General features: G+C 35.6%; 1 protein-coding gene across 3 annotated transcripts; it reads right to left on the minus strand.

The window, feature by feature from the left end:
• Positions 1 to 371: 371 nt before the first annotated feature.
• Positions 372 to 12,093, minus strand: LOC109032757 (WD repeat domain phosphoinositide-interacting protein 4). Of its 3 annotated transcripts, none has more exons than XM_072302935.1 (8): positions 11,966 to 12,093; positions 7,448 to 7,522; positions 6,090 to 6,282; positions 5,359 to 5,539; positions 3,742 to 3,950; positions 2,962 to 3,063; positions 1,840 to 1,958; positions 372 to 1,200 (listed from the first exon to the last, which is right to left on the minus strand). In XM_072302935.1, exons 2-8 carry the CDS (start codon positions 7,503 to 7,505, stop codon positions 1,079 to 1,081), a joined length of 984 nt encoding a protein of 327 aa, XP_072159036.1. In that variant the 5' UTR covers positions 7,506 to 7,522; positions 11,966 to 12,093; the 3' UTR covers positions 372 to 1,078. The 3 variants fall into 3 exon arrangements, with proteins under 3 accessions (XP_072159036.1, XP_018900579.1, XP_072159037.1); XM_019045034.2 differs by lacking the exon at positions 11,966 to 12,093 and adding an exon at positions 9,914 to 10,136; XM_072302936.1 differs by lacking the exon at positions 11,966 to 12,093 and adding an exon at positions 9,671 to 9,689.

Below are 12,093 nucleotides of genomic sequence, written 5' to 3' on the forward strand. Positions count from 1 at the left end.
ATGTACACATGTTGTGGCAGACAACTTTCTCTGTCCAAATTACCATCTTTGCCTCATCAAATTGTGAATCATTTTTGTAGACAATTAAAAGTATCACATTGCTCATTTTAAAGAATCATTGAAAAGTGGGCTAGAGTTGAGCTACTGGAATTAACTGCATATCTCTTCAATTTTCTTTTTTCTTCTTCTCATTTTTCCCCGTTTTAACATTACTATTACCTTTAAATCAAATTTACATAAAAAATACATTCCTACTTGTTTCTGTAGTAATTTTTTTGATATTCTTAAAACATCATCTGCCATCATTCTGATTAGAGGCTAACATTACCCTAAGTACTTTCAAAAAAAGTAAACAAGTCGTGAACTCAGAATTATAAACAAGTAAGTATAGGCATTTATTTACAATCATATCACAATGTCGATCACAATAATAATAAAATATAAAGATAAAAACAATTAAATAATCTTTATTCTAGATAAACCTAGCGGATTTTTTTCCTCTAGACAATGCAGTTTAACAGTAGAAAATAGATGCAGTACATTGGCAATTCTCGCAAGTTTGTGACACTGTTTTTCCCTCCTTTAAACCCATTATAAATAATCGATTTTGAAAGAGAAAAACTTTCTTGACTATTGTTGACTTTTTTATCTGCGTTTAAGTAAACAGACCTTGTAAGAGACCTAATATTGTCAACTTGCTAGAACTGTCAATGATATGAAGTCATTTAAATTATCATATACTTCATGCCCAGTTCCTAAAGAGTAGATCCATAGAGTTCTCAATAAATGTCTTTTTTGTGCGTCCAACAACTGTATTTGGGGCTGCTTATAATAGCTTAAAAATTTAAATTATTTTTATTCTCTATCTCTCACAACTGCATAATCAGATACGCTTGTATATTGTGGGAGGCAAAACTTGAGATTCCCTCTGAGCCCTTCAGCAGCACTGTTTTTAAAATATATAATTCTACATATCAACACATACAAAAATTATGAGAAAGATAACTTAAGCAACAGAATAAGTTTTTTTGGAAGCAGGTAAGAAGAAAATAGTAACACCCAATGTTACAATGACCTTTTAAAAGTCATCACTTTCATCATCATCAACGTCAGGACCCACAAAAATATCATACTCTTCCCTATTGCAGCTTCCGTCATTCGTAAAAACATATTTGTGAAAAGTACCATCCACGCAAACAGCTGAAATTGAAATAGAATGAGTTAGAGAGGATAAGAATAAAGAATAAAAAGAAATCATTGGCCAAAAGGCAAAATTGCGTACCTCCACTGCGCTGTTTCAAAATTTCTGGTCCTATTTTATTTTTCCCCCAGGAAGCTAGTCAACCTAATGCCTTGAAAACTTCCTTATTTTTTCTTCTCTGTTAGCAGATTATTCTTCATCAATTTCAAGCTACAAAGTTGGCTTTTTTTCCTTTGAGAAAATAAAATATAGAGTATATTTTACATATGGAATATAATAATAGAAAGTCCGCAGAGTCGCAAATGAAGATATATCTCCATGTTCCGTGTGTGCGTAGTTTGGCACTTCGGCCATCAAAATAGTAAAGGGCAAAAAGTCAGACACAAAAAATCAAGAGACCAAGCTCTAAAACTAAAAAGAGCAGCATGAAAAAGAGATATGATGTTTTTCCAGGAAGAGACCTCCTTAACGTTTTATTTGTAAAGGATCTCCTTATCCAAGATCCTTTGGAGGGCGGCAGAGTTTGACTAATTTCCAGGCGGCAGAAAAAGCCAATTGGGGCTTCTCTTGAAAATACTAGGAGGTAAACAATGTGATCATTTTCAGGTTGAATTTAATGAATTCAGATTTATAATTACCAGTTACGGAATTCCTGGATGAAAAACCACATATGCATGCACATTCCGGTGGAACTGTGAAATTCGCTAAGGCCCACTGTGACTCTACATAATTTCCTCGTAATCCTATTTTAGACAGCCTGCAAATGAAATAAAAACTCAATTGTATATTCCAGTTCAAAGGAGCAATGAAAAGAATTTCCTGAGCTACATTTGGACCGTGTTTAAAAGAAAGGAACCAAGCCACATCAGCTATTACCAAATTAAACTGGGCAAGTCAATTTTTTACGAGAGAACGTTTGTGCGGATTCCTTTGGAAATTTTAAGGAATTTGCGTCGTATTATGGATAGAATTCACTGAAATTTGCACCAAAATCCGCCCAACCGTTTTCATGTAAAAAATTAATTCGTCCAATTAAATTTGGCAATATCTGATGTGGTTTGGTTCCTTTCTATTTAACATGGTCCATTTGAGCTGTTATCTGCTGTGCTACAGAAAACGCTGTAAGAGCCTTCAGGCGATACCGAATTTCCTTTGATACAATGCAAATTTGTTGGAAAACTGGTGGATGGTTTTTTCCGAACTTCTCACAGAATTTCATTTGAAGTTGAGTCTGCAGTCTCTGAAAATTTCAAGAAAAAATATTCATAATCCTCATTAAAAATTAAAACATCTGAGGAAATTTGGCATCTCTTGGATGTTCATACAGTGTACTTCCTTAGCACGACAGTATGTAGACCAGCTTGCTTCCACCTATCACAGCCCACAGTTGAATTGAAATTTTCTTTTAGGAAAAATCGTATGCTCTTGATGTGGCTTTATAAAATGATTTATGAATGTCTTTAATTCCAACTATCTGACAATATAGTTGTTAATTTTGTCCTCCATTAAAAGAAAAATATAAAAGCTTACTTCCTGAACTACTTTCTCTGCAATTTTGTGAGCACTTGTTTGATTTTTCAATTGGACCTTGCTTCCAAAGTAAGGAAATATTTAACTAAAATATAGGATGGATGAAATCCCCTGCTGGGCTGAGCATTTCTGTGAAAAAATTTAGCTTTGAGGAACCATCTGATTCGAACTGAGTACATATAAGTTGCCTTAATCCTTAACTAATATTTTGAAAAAAAAAAAATACTCACGCAGATCGCTTGTTTAAATGTGTATCTTTCAATGCAAAAACATGCACAGTTCCTTTGTCGCTTGAACAGCACAGGTACTTGGAATCAGCACTAAAATTTATGCTGAAACAAAACATTTTATCTTTTGTTCATTAATTGATTCTTTTTTACAATAATTAGATGTCTTAATTTTTAAATAATACGTATTAATGCTTATTATGAAGTAATTTTGGTACATTTTACATGGAAAGAATTTTCATGGCTACTGACTATTATGGCCCAAACTAAAAAAATCTTGCACTAGAGAAAGAAAGAAACATACGTGAAACAAGCTCTCATTATTTTCCTGACGGAACCAATAGGATGATTTTGATGCTTAATTTGGCCAATGTAAACGGCGTTTTTTTTTTTGCGAGCTAGTGCGTGGAATTCACTGGTTAGAATGCAAACTACAAAAGTTTATGTCCCACTTATGGATTAGTTTCGGAGAGTTCCAACGTCAAATTTTTCTACTCAATTTGCCAAAATCACTCACAAAGATAATACTTCAGAAATATTGGCTCACAGCCACCAAGGTCTCATTTTCCATGGACAGTTACATTCATTCAAACGAAGAAATAAGTTACATATTTGCAAATTTACATTGTAGGTTGAAGATAGAGTAAGCCAATTTCTTTTTAAAAATGGTGCGTAATTTTGGCGCATCTTTTTTTTTAATGTTCTCCTTTCACATATAACGTCAAAGTGCTTTTTCATGCCCATGTGTTGAAACCTTGAAGTATATGAGCATTAATTGATTACCAATAAAGTGTGGCTGGATCTGATCCTCTTCGTAGCTCTACAAACAAAGATCTACGGATAGTGTCCCAGACACGAATCAATGTGCCTTTCATGCTGGCAGTTGCGACTAGAGTTCCTTGAGAATTGATGGCCATGCAAGCAAGGTCTCCTTGGTGAGCGTTTATCGTGACAGGAGCCGTTGATGCATTTGCTACAGTGTTTGATAGGTCCTATTGGAGTAAAATAGCAAATTTAATTGAAAGTTGGCAGGAAACGGTATTTTAGATATAGAAATACTTGAATTTAGAGATACAAAAACAGGAACTTTAGCTAATACTGGTGTTAAATGGTTCTATTTTCTCTGGATTTTCTTGATAACATAATGAAAAACCGAGCGCGATAAAACGGGTAACCAAGGCTGAAAAACAAAAAAATGCCTGGGACGTTTTGGGGGTGGTTGCAACCCCTTTCTCGATCAAACAAAACAAGAATGATTAAAAATCAAAAACAATCAGAGAGGTCCCGAGCATTGTGTATTATTTTAGCCTCGGTTGCCCATTTTATTGTGTTTGTTTTATCATTATAGTATTCACGATATTTTTATGTTTTTCTTGATAAAATATAAATATAAAAAAAACGACCAGGAGTTTGTTTCATATATTTAGAGTCTTTCAAAATAAAATGACAGTTTGAGATACAAAGATATTATGGAACAATGTAATAGAAAAAAATCAAGTACCTTAATATGTATTTCAGATACATATCATTTCTATCCATACATAAGATTTTCCTTTGTCTCTCACAAATGAAAAATGGGGTTTAAAATACTGTACAGTAGAGAAACCACTGTTACCCCTCTCTCACTTCAAGCATGAGCCTGAGGTTCAAATACTCTTCCGCTCGGAATCCATCTCATACTCCAAGAGCGAGGCAGAGTCGGAGGAGCAAAAAGGCACTCTGATATTCTCTAATAATTTTTACTTAATTTTGGTTTCATTAAGTGTTATGTGAGCTGCTCCATAATACGAAACAATAACGTCCTAATGATGAAACTACTAAAATGCGTATCTCAGTTTGCAGCATTGCAGACTTCCTGTCATACTTTATTTTCAACATGGTAAACTACTAGACGTCATTTCTTGAAGACTATGGTGATTTTTTAATCTTAAAAGAGAATCTTTCTGAGTGAATTTCAAACCATGATGTTGTTTTGGTCTCTTTTAAATAGAAGCAGAGATTCTGAAACACCACAGGTGAAATACTTATTTCTGCAGTTTCTTTATCGATATGGCATTCTATGTACACTTATACGAAAGCTAGTTTCATTTTGGGATACAAGTTTGATTCAAAATTCTTGACCTATGGGGTGGTCCATACGTTCTACGCCACCCCTGCAACATCTAAGGTTCTTGCTCATTTTAGAGCGGTCCCTTGCAGGCTCCCGAAATTGTTTCTTTTGACCTAGGAATACTTACAAAATTTCAAATCTCTATCCCAATTTGCTCAATTAAAAGTTACAAGGGTGATGCTCGGTGCTAATGGTCGGGACACTTGGATCACCTTTCATAGCAATGTAAAATTACGTGACAACTCCTCACTCTTCTGATATAATGAAAAAAATTATTGGTGCATACTTACAACTAATTGAATGCTGCCAACTTTGTGTCCCGGAAAAGTAAGAATTTGTTTCTCAGATGAGACTAGAGGGCTGATTTCACAGAGACCAAGTTTATTTTTCCTAGTTTCTAAGGTGAATAATTTTTCTATTGGATTTGGAAAGGAAAACACATTTATTTGAGATAAGGTGACTATCACTAGCCTAGAAACAGAACAAACGAGAAAAAAGAAACATTAAGACAAGAAAAATTGGACATCGTTAAGCGGAAAGGAACCAAGCCACATCAGCTATTGCCAAATTTTATTGGGCTTTTTAATTTTTTTCAGTTGTGCAGATTTTTGTGCAAATTTCAGTGAATTTTCTGCATAGTATGAAGCAAATTCCTAAAAATTTCAAAGGGTTCTGCACAAACGTTCTTTTGTAAAAAATTAAATTGCCCAGTTGAATTTGGCAATTGCTGATGTGGCTTGGTTCTTTTCTTCTAAACGGGTCAAATTTAGATAATATTATAGCTTTATGCTAGAATCCTAAAATTCTTTCTGAATCATTTCAGTTTGCTTTTTTTTTTTTTTTTTTTTTTGGATAGAGAGCAAAAAGTAAACTGCTGTAGACAAGTTATGAAAAACGTTACGTAAAAACAAAAAAAAATTGAAATCAGAGAATGTATTTTAGTGGAATTGAATCTTTCTCTGATGAGTTATAATAATTTACAGAATTTGTTATTACTCATACCAAACTAAGATGTACTCACTTATCCCGGCGTAATCGAACTGCCTTAACTGATGTTTCTACCACAATTTCAAGAACAAAACTTTTGGCAATGTCATCATAGATAAAAACACAGTTGTCTGTAAATTTTGGTTGGTTCCCACCAGCGACAACAGCAAAGAGATTGGTCCGGTGAAGCATTTCACAAATTGCTAAACTGCCGACAGTGTTGACATCTGGATAAAGGACACAAATATAACTGGAAAATTAGATAGTGCACTTCAAGAATAAAATTGTACTGAAGAACAATTTTTTTTGAAGTGGCTTTTCAAAATCAAAATGTTCATTCTCCATGAAACCAAATGGAGAGAAACAAGTTTGATTCACTGAGATGAGTGTCATTTTATTGGCTTTACGATTTTTTTGGACCACCGATGATTTTAAGTGAGAAAAATAAAGTAAGTACACTAATATGTTACAAGCTGTGAGCATTTTAGTGCTTTTGGGAGTTTGGAAAATAATGTGTGCTGGCAACAAAATATGAAGACAATGATATAAAGTGTCATTACAATGCAATGTAATGCTGAGTATTAAAACATTAAGAACTTTATATGATGCCTCTTGGGGTCTCGAAAATTTCACACAAGTAATGATGGAGAATCATATATCCCAACCTAATTTCGAAACAATCTCTTTCAACGACAATGTATGCAAGTAAAATCATTGCAGCTAAATAAGATCATCCATCTTCAATTAAATGATTTAGAGTATCTTGGATAGGAGCTGCTTCTCACATTTTACACATGGAGCTTAACATAACATGGTCTGACCATAACATTTTAGAAAGACATGTAATGTAATGGTTTATTCCGTATTCTTTTGATTCATTTCAGATGATTTTTGGGACAGTTGCAATGGTGATATCCATATAATCTGAACAATATTTTTTCAAACAAAGTACAAAGTTGCAAGTTTTTAAATTACTCATTGATGGTCAAACTGCAGAAATGCGTAACTTAGTTTGAAGGGTTGCAGACTTCCTGTCATACTTTATTTTCTACATCGGAAACTACTGAACATCATTCCTTGAAACCTTGCTGATTTTTTTCCTCAATGTGAAAAATATTCTGTGGAAGTTTCAAACCATAATATTGGTATGGTCTCCTTTTACAAAATGAAGGAGCAGCAGAGATTTGAAACACTGCCACAGGTATGTGCAGTTTTGCAGTTCAACTGCCATGATGCAAATTAATTCCTTGACCATCCTCATCTGCTTCTCATGTTTTCCTTGTTCTCAAGACAGAAATAATAATGTCCTGTATGAGTTCAACGATGGCAGGCAGTGAACTGGACCATCAGATCTTGTAGTTAGGAAAAAGGGTTTGATTTAACATTCCTTACCATACTTTGCTTTCATCACGAGAGGATCGACATTATAAATTCTTAAACCCGTTTCCATACAGCAAACAAAACAACCTGTTAACAAAACAAGGCTAGAAATGACTGATTCCAAATACATATAAATCATTTGAAATGGACATAAGGAGGCATCGAAAAGCTTTATTGAAGAAAGTCAGAAATATAGTTGGTGTTAGGGCGTTCCTGCATCTATGAGTAGACGTCAGAATATGAGAGAGCTTGAATCTCTTTTGAGATCTGGCAGTGGAATACAACTATGATTCCACACTCTTTGAAGATTTTCTACGACGCATAATAAACTGACAATAAAAATAATGCTGATAACCTAAGCGACAAGAACGGGATTATATAAAATGAGGCACATGATAAATTTATCTTTAGAATAACATTTACCTAACACTATTGTCCCTATCTACTTGAATTTCCTTATCACTAACTGAAGAGCATTTTTTTGCTGAACTCCCAAGTTCTAGAAATAGTTTTAAAAATAGATGTGTCTATAATAAGCATTGTCATTAAATAAAATCTTCCTTTCACACTCTGTTTTGCACTTACAGAAGAATGAGTAAGCAAATAATTGAAATTCATTGAGGGTACATGGCACGGTGAAAAAAAGAGGAGGGAGGAAGGTAATTGGAATGAAAAATAAAGGCAGGTTTTTCTTTTCTTCATCTCCACACCAAAAAGGTTTAAAAGAGGATATTAGAAAAAATGGGCTTTCCTTTGCTTTCATACAGAGAGAGGTTCTGGTCTGAGAAAATGTCCTGCTTAAATCAACCGACATTTTGTAATAAAAATAGAAAATTTGATGCATTGAAAGGGAGGCTCTTTTTTTCAAGATCTGTCCCAAGAACTGCGTCAAAACAAAACAACAATCATTAGAAAAGTTTATGAATTTTTTTAGTTGTTTATGGGAAGTACTTCGTGAGTTTTTACGGTGGATTTGGGTGATATTCCCCCTAACTCTACATTTATTGGAACATAGAGATGAAAAATGGTTGAGGATTGAGATATTCCGAGTTAGAAATTTATCTAAGTATTTCTGGAATCTGATAGACGTACACTGAGATAGAAGATCATGAAAATCACTCCGCAAGGTTCTAATTTTTCAGGAAATATTGGGCATTACATTATACATGTTACTTACATGAAAAATAAAATTGTTACAGATGTGTCCGGATTTGGATTTTTTACCACCCCATGGAGATTTCACCCCCCCCCCCCCCCCTCCCCCCCGGATGGTTTCAGCGGAAGAGTATGGGCATCAAAGGGGATCTGAGGGAACTCTCCTGGATAGTTGCCAAAAAATTAAGTCCCTATGGTGCAAGTTAGATCTATTTTTTGTTAAATACCTATTACCTGTGGAACTTTTAATTAGGAAAAAAGAAATCTAAACGCACATTACTTATAATCTTGTTATGTCTCTTTTTTTTCTGAAATTTATCGCTTTTATGCAACTGCCTGGATAGCATCTTACTCAGTGAATCTTGGCACAATTACAGAAATAAAAATGAACAGTAATTTTTTAGTCTTTAATAAACAAGATTATTTCATGTACACTCTTCCATAACAATAAATAATCCAATGCGTTTTTGGTTGGGTAGTACCTAAGAGAAAATATAACTGGGTACATCCATACCACTGTAGTGGTCTATTATGTGCACCTCAACATGGTGAGACAAGAGGGAGTTCAGACCCATATGTTCAGATGAGTAGTCTATTATTCTGGTCTTCTAGAAGATCATTATGAAATTGATTGCTATCATATCACTGTCTTGAACCAAATCAGATTCAAAATCAGATAAATCATCAACTTGCACGAGAGTAACTGTTGATCATAACGGTTTTCATGAGTAAGTTTCCCCACAATACATATCTGCCGTGCAGCAAAAAAACACCGTAAACGCCATTTTAATTTTTTGGAAACAATGTGTCATAGCAGAAAAACACGTGTACTATAGGACCATATTTTTACAGAATTCTTTCTCAATACTATCAAGAATTTAACATGAAAATTTGAGGTGCATAGGTAAAACAGTTTTTATTGTATAAAGTGTAAAGTTTCAAAAATCGGGGGAAAGTATTGATGGATTTATGGCGCTTTTACTTAGCACGGCAGATCTGGGCAGTCAATTGTATTCCTTTCAGTGAGCAAATTCAAATCTAATTTCATGTTTCATACAGGAGAATGTTGCTGGTAAATACCTCATAAGATGTAAATTTATATGAGGATTAGGCAGCTGCTACCGCGAGCCACTAAGGAACAGTGGCTGAATTGGATCAAAGGCTTTCAGATATGCGTTAGGAGATATATTTGAGGATAATTTTCTACGATTTTGAAACTTGAATCGCATGATGACATCAAGATTATTTAGATTTCAGTTAATTGCGCATTAGCGAGGATCGGATCAACGATTCGAACTCATGAAACAAAGGAAACCGAGTTACCTTGATCTTGGTTGAATCGCACGCTGATGATTCCTCTGGAATTGGAAGTCATTGTACAATTGACTAAGTATGGCTGTGAAATATCATTCAAACACTGAAAAACTTGTAGCTTTCAGCGTAGAAAAGACACTGATTAAAACCATTTATAAATACGAAACGATGATAACAGTTTTCGAGAATCTCGCTGTAGAATGTAAACACAACACCCGATCAGCTGTGTTATGATTCATGAACACAGTTGTCAAATGAGCATTAAAATTAATAATAACGTGAGTGCAGTGCGCTTTCAAGATTCAACTCTCACATTTTCGAAAAGTTCAATTCTTTATTGAGTCCTGATAAGTAAATATGCAGTCGTCGCGGTTATCTTTCACAATATTTGGATTTTCACTGATAATTTCTTCATAGTTTTGGTTACTTTGACGATTTGACGGTTGCGCGAACGCCGTATCAACATAGTATACTATTCTACAAACAGAGAGCGCTGTGTGCACTGCACATCCACTGCTGCCAAACTGCTGCTTTGTCAATTATATTGGAAGTTGAAAGATGATTGGAAGTAACGCTCGCTCGTGGACAGGGTTGCAATTTTCAGGGGGAAAAAATTAAGATCGGAGATGAAATAGCATGAAATTTCAGAGGTTAATGAAAAATACTTCTCAAACCTGAATGCAAAAAATTATGTTTTCAGTTCCTCGGTTGTATTTGAGGCGTGTTGCATACCCAGCCCCTGAAAATATTTTACATGATTTGTCACAACTTAGAGAAATTTCATGAAGTATTTCAAGGAAAATTCCAATCTTTCAAATTTTTCATCTCACTTTTACGCAACTCTGTCCAAATATACGAGGCATACGTCCGAGTCGTATTATTAAAGATTTAATCGGCTAAAGGCGTAATTGTTAAAGGACCAGGGGAGGGGGAAGGTGCCTGCCCGGCAGCCCTTGGGGGTTGGACTTCTTGAATGTCAGGTGGAGCAGCCCTCAGTGGGTCGGGCTCTTTGGATGCCGAGGGGGGCAGCCCTTGGCGGTTGGGCTTCTTGGATGCCAGGGGGAGCACCCCGAGGGTTGGTTTGCTTGGATTTCAAGGGGGGCAGCCCCTTGGAGTTGGACTTCTTTGATGTCAGGTGGGGCAGCCCTTAGTGGGTTGGGCTCCTACGATGCCAAGGGATGCAGCCCCTGGGGGTTGGACTTCTTGGATGCCAAGGGGGGCGGCTTGAGAGTTGGGTTGCTTGGGTGTCAGGGAGGGCAGCCCCGGGGGGTTGGACTTCTTGAATGCCAAGGAGAGCAGCCCCTGGGGATTTTACTTCTTGGATGCCAGGGGATACAGCCCCGGAGGTTTTGCTCCCTAAAAATTACATATCACATTGCTGAAATTTGTACCCTGTTGCCTGGGCCAATGATTTGCCTTCAATTAGCCGGGTATGCATAACTATCGTCGTGACGCACGAATAGTTGTATCAGAAATTTGCATTAAGATTACGGAGTGGGTTGAAGGCGCTCTTCTGTATCCTATCTGAGTGGCTTGAAACCGCGATTTGTTAAGATTTTTTTGCGATAAAATCGCTAGGATCATCAACATCTGCGCGATTATTCTCAATCTTGTCGCGATTTTATCTCAATAAATTCGCGTTCAATAGAATCGAAATTTTATCTCAATTTATCACGATTTTTGTCAGATGATATTGCGATAAATCACCGTCGATAAAATCGCGATTTTGTTCCAAAATGCGATGAAAATCCTCTGATCAAATTACAACTTATCACGATCACTGCTACTTGGGTTCGATGGCCAAACTACGAAGCCACGTATCTCCGTTTGCGACGTTGTGGACTTCCTGTCATACTTGATTTTTTCTTTGGAAAACTAGTCAACGAAAGTTTTTGAAGACGTTATCATAATTTTCTTCTCTGTTAGCAAAATATTCTGTCAAAAATTTGAGCCATCAAGTTGACCTGTTTCACTTCAAAAACAAAAAAAAAAAATAAAAAATGAAAAAAAAAAAAAGGTACGGGGTTGGAGATTTTGAAACACCACGATGGAGGTACTTACGTGGTTCCGCACTTTTGTCGTCAATATCGCCTTGTTACACTACAAATTGAGACGAAAAAAGAACCCGCATCTCCGGATTCACCTTCTACATGGCAAATTAATTTTCTACAGTTGATGTCTTTCATTCG

Source organism: Bemisia tabaci, chromosome 7 (genome assembly GCF_918797505.1).
Source record: "Bemisia tabaci chromosome 7, PGI_BMITA_v3".
Classification (NCBI taxonomy): Eukaryota; Metazoa; Arthropoda; class Insecta; order Hemiptera; family Aleyrodidae; genus Bemisia; species Bemisia tabaci.

Excerpts from the sequence above, each read along its gene's own strand:
- LOC109032757 (XM_019045034.2), bottom strand. The coding sequence starts at position 9,965 with ATGACTTCCAATTCCAGAGGAATCATCAGCGTGCGATTCAACCAAGAT. Across the intron at positions 3,951-5,358 it reads TTGGCAGCATTCAATTAGTT|GACCTATCAAACACTGTAGC; the intron begins GTAAGTATGCAC and ends TTACTCCAATAG. Across the intron at positions 1,959-2,961 it reads CATTTAAACAAGCGATCTGC|GCTGTCTAAAATAGGATTAC; the intron begins GTGAGTATTTTT and ends TTTCATTTGCAG.